Source organism: Dendrobates tinctorius, unplaced genomic scaffold, assembly GCF_039654945.1.
Source record: "Dendrobates tinctorius isolate UK_male_01 unplaced genomic scaffold, ASM3965494v1 ptg000312l, whole genome shotgun sequence".
Taxonomy (NCBI): Eukaryota; Metazoa; Chordata; class Amphibia; order Anura; family Dendrobatidae; genus Dendrobates; species Dendrobates tinctorius.
Window position 1 is genome coordinate 3,012,802 of NW_027361979.1, and position 12,714 is coordinate 3,025,515.

Genomic DNA, 12,714 nt, shown 5'->3' on the forward strand with positions numbered 1-12,714 from the left:
TCAACTGATGGAAACCCTCAAAAAAACAGTGAAATTCCAGGTTGTGAGGTAGCAACATGTGGAAGAACGCTAAGAGGGTGAATACTTTTGTAAGCCACGGTATGTATTCTTCTCTTTGTATCTTTATAGGTGAATGAGTGGTGGAATAATTTGAGTGATGGACAGAAGACTGTGTCAGGTAATTGTAATAAAGTTGCACTCTTACCGGAGTTACCTAAAAATCTCATTTTTTTTTATTTACTTCTCCTTATCAATCTTTTCACAGGTATAATTGCAGCTAATGTTCTTGTATTCTGCCTTTGGCGAGTACCCAACATGCAGCGCATAATGGTCCGATACTTCACTTCCAATCCTACATCTCGTAAGTTTCCTCCTCCAACCCACAAACTAGCTGATCTTGTTATGTATATGTTGTTACTTGGTAGGGGTCACAATAAGATAAGAGGGTATTTTATGTAATTGAGTGAATTAATGTGTTATTTATCTTGGCCACCAACAGGATAAAATGGAATATTTGCTCCATTAGTTGTCTATGGATTACTTCTGAGTGCTTTCACTGCCATCTTCTTTCTATGATTATTAGTCCAGACTTTAGCTTCAGAGTCATAGTACCTTGGAGGGACGTCCACAACTTAGAGGTTGTCCACTCCCCTAACTCAATTACTGTTTTTGCAGTAAATGCTTAAGAATAATGCCCATAAAGATCTCCATATACCTTTTCTGCCAGTTTTATGTTATTTTATACTTTTTTGCTTCGCTTCCTGTACCCTGGCATCAGCTCTGCTGTCAGTCATTGCTTCCTCTTCAGAATTCTCACTACATCTCCCATCATTCTTTCTGCTGGGCTACAAGCCAGCAGTGAGCAAAGCCCCTGTATCTCTGCCTGAACCCTTCACACCCCTCCCTCAGCCTCACACACAGTCTCAGTACTATGTCCTGTAAAACACTTAAAGAAAAAATACTTGTCCGCTCACCCGAGGCGTAATGTAAGCCCAGATCCAAAATAGAAAGTGAGGGATGCAGAAAATTAAATCCCATCTGGTTCCAGGGTGGAGTAGCACTGAAGAAGCCAGCAATCCCAGATAAATTAACAATATCAGTTATTCCAAAATATTAAAAACATAATGAAAAAAAAGAGAAGCCAGAAAAATTAATAAAATCACATCAATAAAGCAATGTGTTTCAAAGCGCAAGGGTCCTTAATCATAATGACTTATTTAAGAAATGGCAGCCATGCCTATATATAATATGAATGGAAGAGGAGTGGCAAAAACAATTGTTATATTTAGACATATATTAGTGCAATGCAGGGACATACGCTGGGGAAACAAAGCGAAAACTGCAAACAAGTATGAATCTGCATAGACATACAATAAAAAATGAGCTGGACACAACTGTAGGAATACACTTTTCTACACCTGGACACCGTATGGCAGATTTAAAAGTCCTAATATTGAAAGATCATTTTAATAGTGACAGAGAGAGAAAAATCTGGGCGTCCAAGTTTATAAATATTTCATTCTCTATCAATAGGACTTAATTTTATACCTGGATTCATGACTCATTACATGAACACTGTTCACATCTCCACAAGAAGGCCTTCAGATCTCTAATAGAACACTTGCACCTCATCTGCATGTATAACAAAAACCTTAGTTTGATTTCCTTGGCCTTAAGGGCATGTCACACTGAGAGATATCGCTAGCAATATCGCTATAACTCGTGACAACCCGCTCCCCCGCTGCTTATCGCTGATCGCGCGAGAACAGGCTGGACTGTTTCTCGTCAGCTTCCTGCTGGGCTTCCTGTGGAGAGACGAGCGAGGAGGCGGGCGGGAGGACGCAGGATCGCCTGGTGTGACAGGTAAGTAGCGACCCCCGACCCCTGCGATGTCGCTGGTGAGATCTGCCTGTGTGGCAGCTCACTAGCGACCACCTAGCGATGTACCAGTGATCCTGACCGCGTCATATCGCTGGTCGGGATCGCTGGTGCATCGCTAAGTGTGACAGTACCCTAACTCTAGCAAGCATTTAACTGTTGCAATCTCTTCTCAGTATTTCACTTGTAATGAGCCTGATGAAGGGACCTTTTGAGCCCTGAAAGCTTTCAAATATAATTTCTCTGGTTAGCCAATTAAGTATCACTCCTTGAACGCTTTTCTCGTTTTTTTTGGCACATAAGTATTTATATAAACATATATGAGAATACAACATACATTTCCCTAATACAAATACATTAAATCTGTTTAAGATAAAAATGCAAAAGCGCTATAGGGTCTTAACAAAATGGTGAAGATTGATCAATAGGTAATTATTCTCACCTTTTATAGGGTTGTGTAAGATGCAACCACTAAAAATGCATAAATTCCAGCTGCTGCAGCTTACAGAGAATTGTATATGAAATTTGCCATGGGCAATGGAAGTGTCCTGCACTGCTGGAGAAATGACAAGCCATGGTGAAATATGGAATTTTGGTTGATTGTGTCAATGGGAAAAACCTACAGACATGTCAGGTTTTTTTTTTGCACAGGATGTACAAAATGCGTGCCGCACACTGGTGACACATTGATGAGATCTGTGTATGATCAACATGACACGTACTGGCACCTGGGAACAAGAGGTACAGTTTGCGCTGTTCCCTGGCACTGGCTGGCTAATCAAGGCAGCTCTCAATATCGTCTCCTGCTCACGCCGATCTCAGCACGACCAGGAGACAATGGGAGTTGTACTGAGCACCCGCTGTGTACATCCTGTGTTAAATAAAGAATGAAAATTTAAAAAAAAAAGCATCGTGGGCTCAATTTTCATAACCAGCAGAGGGAAAGCCTATGGCTGGGGGCTGATTTTTAATAACCTGGGCCAATATTCCAAAAGGTTACCAGGCTATTAATGTCAGCTCATAGCTGTTCTCTTAGCCTTTCCTGGTGAATTTACAGCTACCCCATAAAAAAATAAGCTGCTGCTATAGATGTCTAGCAGCGGCTTTCATAGAGAATGCAGGCTCTCTCGGCAGAATGAAAATTCCTGCACATGGGGAAGAGCTGGGCGAGGTAGCTGCTGGCCGAACGATCTGACAGCTGTCTATAGTGTATAGGGGCTTTAGTCCATTACTGTTTGACTGACATACATTTAGACAGCTGTAATTTTAAGATCAGCAAATAAAATTGTCTGAATACCATCATATCATGAACTAATAGAAAAAATTAAATAGTATGACCTAAATAAATTCTCTACCAAGGGCATACAAAGATAACCACTTAAAAATACACTAGTTAAAATCTTACAATATTTTATTAGTTATTTTAAAAATCTCAAAATATGTAATCACAGACATAATGCGGACAATAGCACAAGGATGCCTTTTGTGTAAGGAAGAGCACGTCAGATGAAACCCACGTTTATAGTGTAAAGATGTTATGTTTACTTGGCTCAAATTGGAAAATTCCTATATTAGCACTCAATAGGCTTGTACACTCTGTTTAAATGTCCCAGGCTTGTTATGGTGTGCCCTGAACAGGCATTTGCGTGACAGCCATATAGAAAAAAGTGGAGGTGCATCAGTTTTTACCAAGTGTTTGCCTAGTGGCTATTTTCTTGTTATAATATATGGATGTCAAGAATAAGTAACAAGAAAAGGAAGAAATTTATTACCTATTGCTATAGAAGACCAAGGGATATCCACGATGTTGCTGCGGGGTCTGACGGTGCTTCCCTCCACCCCAACGCACGTTTCGCATTCACTTCTACAGAGGCTTGTTTAGAAAAGGGGCACTGATGGGTTTTTAAAGCTGCCATCGCCAATGGGATACTGTTACTTCCAGTCACGTGTTTATTATATGAAATAATATACTGTACCTTCCAGTTTGAGCGAGTATGTGTTGGCGCGCCACCCATTGTGCATGTCACCATCATGTGACCCGCGGCTTCCAGTAGATGACACGCAAGCCTGCAGCGCAGTCATAGTAATGATGGCAGTGCGTTCTAGTGTGTCCCTGGTACCGGAAGTCCACAGAGTCCAGGTCTATGCACAAATTGGGTGCATGCTCCACTCAGTCAAAAGATCATGGATGGTAAGAGTAACAAAAAGGAACAATGACTAGGCATCGTGATAGAAAGTGTGCTGATGTGGAAAATTTGATGTGTTTATTTTAAAAATGTTTTTAAAATAACAAAATAGTGTAAGATTTTAACTAAAGTATTTTTGTAAGTGGTTATCCTTTGTATGCCCTTGGTAGTGAATTTATTTTGGTCATACTATTTGATTTTAGCTGTAATTTTAGTCCAGCACACTAACCCTCTAAAAACTGTAAGATTAAAACGTACAATACTACATCACCAGAACCACTATCAGTGCAGGGATACATCACCAGAACCACCATTAGTACAGTAATGCATCACAAGAACCACTTGTGTAGGCGCCCTGGTCTGCTAGCTAAAACTGAATGGACCAGGGATCGTCCCGCCGAATGCATGCATTTCTTTTAACGTGGGTATAACGCTACTCAGACAACACAGGGTGAGGGTAAAGCAGTGTGGCAATGCTTTAGTGAACCACAAAACAGGCAGATAACACGTAGAATAGTCCAAAGCAAAATACCCCAAGATGGGGCACATTAGAGTCTCACCCTTCCGCTGACTCGTCTGGGATAATGGCAGCTGTAACATTAGAGTTCTCAGGGTTGGCTACCTCACCTGTGGCACACACAAAGTGAGAAGGTAACGAAAAGTGTAGGAAGATGACAGTCCATTGAGGTACAAAACCAGTTGGCCAGAGGGTTACAACCTGGTTTGTCCAAACATCTCCATGGAGTCAGGCAACCGGCGGGTCCCAATCCTGGCTTTCTCCAAATGTATCCATGATTCAGCGATGGCCAATGGAGCAGATATATATTCTTCCAATCATGGCTGAAAATCCCTAGGTTGTTTACTGGTGAATGATAGATCCGTGTCCCTCGTGATGGAGGGATGAATTTTTGATGAATTGGCAGCAGTCCTCTAGGATCCCATGGATGTTTAGATGTCTTTGGAGAATCTCTGGCTGTCTCTCTCCCTGTCTCGGTCAGAGGCATATCACCTCTTTTTATGTTTATCAAGTGTCCTTCAGTCCAGCATCACAGATAAGGGGAACAATGGTGAAGACGAAGTCTCCTTGTTTAATTCTGTACAGGTGCTTCTCACAAAATTAGAATACCATCAAAACGTTTATTTATTTCAGTTCTTCAATGCAAAAAGTGAAACTCCTATATTATATAGAGTCATTACAAACAGAGTGTTTTATTTTCTGTTAATGTTGATGATTATGGCTTACTGCCAACAAAAACCCAAAAGTCATTATCTCAGTAAATTAGAATAATTAATAAAAAACACCTGCAAAAAGGCCTCCTAAGTGTTTAAAAGGTCCCGTAGTCTGTTTCAGTAGGCTCCACAATCATAGGGAAGTGTTATGAGCTCATTTTCTGCTCCTCCAGTTGAGAGTTCTCCTTCCGTTCTCCCTCTGGTGGTGACAGGAGGTAGTGAGGTTGGTTTAAGTGGTAGTGATCTGCCACCTGATGAGGATAACGATTGGATCTCTGGAGTATCAGACGGGATATAAGACAGCCGACGCCCTATCCTGCTGCTGGTGATTCAGTCTGCTTCTCATATCTTGGACTTCAGCTCTCTTCCAGTCTTCTTAAGTTAAGTTTGTTTTTTGCTAATGTTCACACTTGTGCTTGTTGGTCAATTCAGTTTCTTGTGTGGTCAGCTTGCCCCTGCTGGGGCTATGCTGAACTTCCACTCCTATTTATCTGTATTTGCCAATTTGCCTTTTTGTCCCTTATTAGAAGGTCTCTTTTTGCTCGGTTTCAGAATATTTCAGAGTGCTGATATAGTGGGAGAAGTCTAGTGACTTCAGGGTTAATTTTGCTATCAGACGTGTTGGACATTATTTTTGGTAGGGTTTTTTGGCAGATTGCAGACAGTGGCTTTCCTTTCCTGTCCTTTCTAGTTAGTCGGGCCCCATCGTTTGCTCAGCCTATTTTCCTGCCTGTGTATGTGTTTTCATCTTGCTTCACCGTCAGTACATGTGTGGGGGCTGTCTTTTCCTTTGGGGTCTGCTCTGGGGCAGTTAGTTTTCCCTTTTTTCTTACTTTAGGTTTATGTAGTCCTCCGGCGGTGATGAGGCGTCTAAGAACAACGTAGGAACGCTCCACTGCTACTGTTAGTTGTGTGGTTAAGATCAGGGATCTGCATAGTGACCAACCTCTCTGGTTTTCTGAGACTTAGCTTTTGTTGTTCCTCCTCGGTGACCCATTCATAACAGTGAAGACTGCTGACTTGACAGATGTCCAGAATGCAGTCATTTACACACTCCACAAGGAGGGTAAGCCATAAAAGGTTATTGCTAAAGAAGCTGGCTGTTCACAGAGTGCTGTATCCAAAAATATTAATGGAAAGTTACGTGGAAGGAAAAAGTAAGATAGAAAAAGGTGCACAAGCAACAGATTACCGCATGCTTGAAAAGGATTGTTAAGAAAAGGCCATTTAAAAATTTGAGGGAGATTCTCAAGGAGTGGACTGCTGCTGAAGTCATTGCTTCAAGAGCCACCACACACAGACGTATCCTGGACATGAGCTACAAGTGTTGCATTCCTTGTGTCAAGCCACTCATGACCAATAGACGTCAGAAGCGTCTTACCTGGGCCAAAGAGAAAAAGAACTGGACTGTTGCTCAGTCGTCTAAGGTGTTGTTTTCAGGTGAAAGTAAATTTTGCATTTCATTTGGAAATCAAGGTCCCAGAGTCTGGAGAAAGAGTGGTGAGGCACACAAGCCAAGCTACTTGACGTCTAGTGTGAGGTTTCCACAATCGGTGATTGTTTGGGGAGCCGTGTCATCTGCTGGTGTAGGTCCGCTGTGTTTTATAAAGACCAAAGTCAGTGCAGCCGTCTACCAAGAAATTTTAGTGCACTTCATGCTTCCCTCTGCCGAAAAGCTTTTTGGAGATGGAAATTTCATTCTCCAGCAGAACTTGGCACCTGTCCACACTGCCAAAAGTACCAATACCTAGTTTAAAAGTAGCAGTATCACTGTGCTTGATTGGCCAGCAAACTCACCTGACCTTAACCCCATAGAGAATCTATGGGGTATTGTCAGGAGGAAGATGAGAGACACCAGACCCCACAATGCAGACGAGCTGAAGGCTGCTATCAAAGCAACCTGGGCTTCCTTGACACCTCAGCAGTGCCACAGTCTGATTGCCTCTATGCCACGCCACATTGATGCAGTACAGTGGGTACGGATTAAGTATTCAGACCCCTTTAAATTTTTTACATTCTGTCTTGCACAGTTGAAGTGTACCTGATAAAAATTACAGACCTCTCCATTCTTTTAAGGTGGGAAAACTTACAAAAACTTCAGTGTATCAAATACTTACAGTGGGTACAGAAAGTATTCAGACCCGTTTAAATTTTTCACTCTTTGTTTCATTGCAGCCATTTGGTAAATTCAAGAAAGTTCATTTTTTTCTCATTAATGTCCACTCTGCACCCCATCTTGGCAGAATAAAAAACAAATGTTTCAGAGACCTGAAAATGGCTGTCCACCAATGTTCACCATCCAACCTGACAGAACTGGAGAAGATCAGCAAGGAAAAATGGCAGAAGATCCAGGTGTGAAAAGCTTGTTACATCATTCCCAAGAAGACTCATGGCTGTACTAGCTCAAAAGGTGCGTCTACTCAATATTGAGCAAAGGGTCTGAATACTTCTGACCATGTGATATTTCAGTTTTTCTTTTTTTAATAAATTTGCAAAAATTACAACATTTCTGTTTTCTTTCAGTCAAGATGGAGTGAAGAGTGTACATTAATGAGAAAAAATGAACTTTTTTGAATTTATCAAATGGCTGCAAAGAGTGAAGAATATAAAAGGGTCTGAATACTTTCTGTACCCACTGTAATTGATGTAAAAGGATCCCCGACCAAGTGTTGAGTGCATTTACTGAATATACATTTCAGTAGGCCAACATTTCAGATTTTAACCCCTTTCTGCCATATGACGTACTATCCTGTCCATGTGCCCCGGGACTTAATTCCCAAGGACGGGATAGTACGTCATAGCGATCAGAGGCGCTCCCCCCTGATTATCACAGCTGACACCCGGCACTATGTGTCAGGGACGGTCACGGACTGCCCCCGGCACATTAACCCCTGGCACACTGCGATCAAACATGATCGCAGTGTACCGGGGGCATAGGAGAGAAGCACGCAGGGAGGGGGCTCCCTCCGTGCTTCCCAGCGACCCGAGGGTCTCCTCTCTGCAGGCCCCCGGATCCAATATGGGGGGCCTGCAGAGAGGCGGCTTCCACAGTGCCTGCTGAGAGCAGGCACGAGGTAGCCTGCAGCAGCGCCTGTCAGATCGCTGATCTGACAGAGTGCTGTCTAAACTGTCAGATCAGCGATCTGACACCTTATAGTGATGACAATATAATAAAGTAAAAAAAAAGTGTAAAAAATCTACAAATAAAAAAAAATTCCCCAATAAATTCTTTTTTTGTAAATAAAAAGATAAAAATGCACATATTTAGTATTGCCGCGTCCGTAATGACCCGCCCTATAAAACTGTCCCACTAGTTAACCTCTTTAGTTAACACCTTCAAAAAAACGAAGCAAAAAACAATGCTTTATCATCATACCACCGAACAAAAAGTGCAATAACGCGCAATCAAAAAGACGAATATAAATAAACATGGTACCGCTGAAAACGTCATCTTGTCCCGCAAAAACGAGCCGCCATACAGCACCATCAGCGAAAAAATATAAAAGTTATAGCTCGCAGAATAAAGCGATGCAAAAATAATTTTTGTATATAAAATTGTTTTTGTTGCATAAAAGCGGCAAAACATAAAAAAACATAAATGAGTTATCGCTGTAATCGTACTGACCCGAAAAATAAAACCGCTTTATCAATTTTACCGCACGCAGAATGGTGTAAACGCACCTCCCAAAAGATATTCATGAAACGCTGGTTTTTGTTCATTCTGCGTCCCAAAAATCGGAATAATAAGTGATCAAAAAATGTCATGTGCCCGAAAATGGTACCAATAAAAACGTCAACTCGTCCCTTAAAAAATAAGACCTCACATGACTCTGTGGGTCAAAATATGGAAAAATTATAGCTCTCAAAATGTAGTGATGCAAAACCTTTTTTTTTACAATAAAAAGCGTCTTAGCGTGTGACAGCTGCCAAAAATAAAAACCGCCATAAATAGTAAATCAAATCCCCCGTAATCACCCCCTTAGTTAGGGAAAAATAATAAAATTAAAAGAAAATGTTTTTATTTCCATTTTCCCGTTAGGGTTAGGGCTAGGGTAAGGCTGTGTGCACACGATGCGGATTCTGCTGTGGATTTTTCCGCACAGATTTGGCTAAATCCGCAGGTCAAATGACCTGCGTTTTACCTGTGGATTTAGTGCGGATTAGCCTGCGCTTTTCCCCTGCGTTTTGACACCTGGTAATGGAGCAGGTGTCAAACCGCTGCAGATTCCACACAAAGAAGTGACATACTGCGGATTTAAAACCGCAGAAAATCCGCGTGGAAAAATCTGCAGCATGTGCACTGTGTTTTTCATTTGCCATTGAATATAAAGATACTGTACAAAGCAGCAGAAACTGCTGCGGATCCGCAGCAGACTCTGCAACGTGTGCACACACCCTTAGAGTTAGGGCTAGGGTTAGGGCTGAGATTAGGGTTAGGGGTGTGTTGGGGTTAGGGTTGTAGTTAGAATTGGGAGGTTTCCAGTTTGGGCACATCAGGAGCTCTCCAAACGCAACATGGCGTCTGATCTCAATTCCAGCCAATTCTGCATTCAATAAGTCAAACAGTGCTCCTTCCCTTCCAAGCTCTGCCATGCGCCCAAACAGTGGTTTACCCCCACATATGGGGTATCAGCCTACACAGGACAAATTGCACAACAAATTATGGGGACCAATTTCTCCTGTTACCTTTGGGAAAATAAAAAATTGGGGGCAAAAATATCATTTTTGTGGGAAAAAAAAGATTTTTTATTTTTATGGCTCTACGTTATAAACTTCCGTGAAGCACTTGGGGGTTCAAAGTGCTCACCACACATCTAGATAAATTCCTTGGGGGCTCTAGTTTCCAAAATGGGGTCACATGTGGGGGGTTTCCACAGTTTAGGCACATCAAAGGCTCTCCAAAGGCAACATGACACCCGCAGACCATTCCATCAAAGTCTGCATTCCAAAACGTCTTTACTTCCCTTCCGAGCCCCGACGTGTGCCCATACAGTGGTTTTCTCCCACATATGGGGTATCAGCGTACTCAGGACAAATTGGACAACAACTTTTGGGTTCCAATTTCTCCTGTTACCCTTGGTAAAATAAAAAAAATTGGACTAAAAGATCATGTTTGTGGAAAAAATACGAATTTTTTATTTTCACACCTGGGCGTTATAAACTTCTGTGAAGCCCTTGGGGGTTCAAAGTTCTCACCACACATCTAGATAAGTTCCTTGGGGTTCTGGTTTCCAAAATGGGGTCATTTGTGGGGGGTTTCTACTGTTAAGGCACATCAGGGGCTTTCCAAATGCGACATGGCGTCCAATCTCAATTCTAGCCAAAAAGTCAAATGGCGCTGCTTCCCTTCTGAGCTCTGCCATGCATCCAAATAGTTGTTTACCCCCACATATGGGGTATCAGCGTACTCGGGACAAATTGCACAATAACTTTTGGGGTCCTGTTACACTTGGGAAAATAAAAATTGGGGGTGAAAAGATCATTTTTGTGGAAAAAATGATTTTTTAATTGTACGGCTGTAGGTTATAAACTTCTGTGAAACCCTTAGGGGTTCAAAGTTCTCACCACATATCTAGATAAGGTCCTTTGGGGGGTCTAGTTTCCAAAATGGGGTCACTTGTGGGGGGTTTCCCCTGTTTTGGCACATCAGGGGCTCTGCAAACGTGACATGGCATCCAATCTGAGTTCCAGCCAATTTTGCATTGAAAAAGTCAAACGGCGCTCCTTCCCTTCTGAGCTCTGCCATGCGCCGAAACAGTGGTTACCCCCACATATCAGGTATCAGCCTACTCAGGACAAATTGCGCAATAACTTTTTGCAGTCCAATTTCTCCTTTTACCCTTGGTAAAATAAAAAAAATTAAATTTTTTGTGAAAAAAAAGTTAAATGTTCATTTTTTTTTTTTTTTTTTTTTTTAAACATTCAAAAAATTCCAGTGAAGCACCTGAAGGGTTAATAAACTTCTTGAATGTGGTTTTGAGCACCTTGAGGGGTGCAGTTTTTAGAATGGTATCACTTTTGGGTATTTTCTATCATATAGACCCCTCAAAGTGACTTCAAATGTGATGTGGTCCCTAAAAATAAAATGGTGTTGTAAAAATGAGAAATCGCTGGTCAACTTTTAACCCTTATAACTTCCTAACAAAAAAAATTTTGGTTCCCAAATTGTGCTGATGTAAAGTAAACATGTGGGAAATGTTACTTAAGTTTTTTGTGTGACATACAGTACAGACCGTTTGGACACACCTTCTAATTCAAAGAGTTTTCTTTATTTTCATGACTATGAAAATTGTAAGATTCACTCTGAAGGCATCAAAACTATGAATTAACACGTGGAATTATATAATTAACAAAAAAGTGTGAAACAACTGAAAATATGTCTTAAATTCTAGTTTCTTCAAAGTAGCCACCTTTTGCTTTGATTACTGCTTTGCACACTCTTAGCATTCTCTTGATGAGCTTCAAGAGGTAGTCACCGGAAATGGTCTTCCAACAGTCTTGAAGGGGTTCCCAGAGATGCTTATCACTTGTTGGCCCTTTTGCTTTCACTCTGCAGTCCATCTCACCCCAAACCATCTCGATTGGGTTCAGGTCTGGTGACTGTGGAGGCCAGGTCAACTGCTGTAGCACCACATCACTCTCCTTCTTGGTCAAATAGCCCTTAGGGTATGTGCACACATAGTTTTTTGTCTCTGCAGATTTTGTAGAGAAAACTGCAGGAAATCCGCAGGACAAAGTGCTGCGGTTTTTCTGCAGTTTTGCCCTGCGGTTTTACACCTCATAATGGATGAGGTGTAAAACTGCAGCGTTTCTGCACCAAACAATTGACATGCTGCGTTTTGAAAACCGCAGCAAAACCGCGCGGAAAAAAACGCAGCATGTGCACAGCTTTTTTTTATTTCCATAGGAAATAAAGGTACTGTACAACGCAGCAGAATCTGCAGAGCCAAAAACGCTGCGGAAACGCAGCAGAAACCGCAAAGTGTGCACATACCCTTACACAGCATGGAGGTGTGTTTGGGGTCATTGTCCTGTTGAAAAATAAATTATGGTCCAACTTAAACGCAAACCGGATGAATAGCATGCCACTGCAAGATGCTGTGGTAGCCATGCTGGTTCAGTATGCCTTCAATCTAATATATAAAGCTCAATGTGGATGTGTATGTCCGGGAATGGCATCTGCACCGTCGCAGCTACAGCCACAAAATTTGGCACAGTCACACGTCTGCACTCCGAGAGAGTCATAGGCTATGTTGTGAGGTGAAATTTTAACCCCGCGCTTTCCAATTCACAAAACAATTTTGCCCCTATCTACATAATGGGGAAAAAGTGAAAGGAAAAGTGTTGGAGGCAAATTGACAGCTGCCAGATGTGAACAAGGGGGACTTAAAGAATGAGAGTGATGGTGCCAAAGAGTATA

The 12,714-nt window shown here is 41.8% G+C and overlaps 1 protein-coding gene across 4 annotated transcripts in view; it reads left to right on the top strand.

Annotated features, from left to right (window-relative positions):
• The window catches only part of PARL (presenilin associated rhomboid like), a 126,726-nt gene that overhangs the window by 61,820 nt on the left and 52,192 nt on the right, over nucleotides 1-12,714 (top strand). For all 4 annotated transcript variants that reach the window (XM_073561044.1, XM_073561041.1, XM_073561043.1 and 1 more), the window contains exons 5-6: nucleotides 130-178; nucleotides 266-361. In XM_073561044.1, coding sequence (XP_073417145.1) covers nucleotides 130-178; nucleotides 266-361 — 145 coding nt within the window. The remainder of the gene's footprint in view (nucleotides 1-129; nucleotides 179-265; nucleotides 362-12,714) is intronic.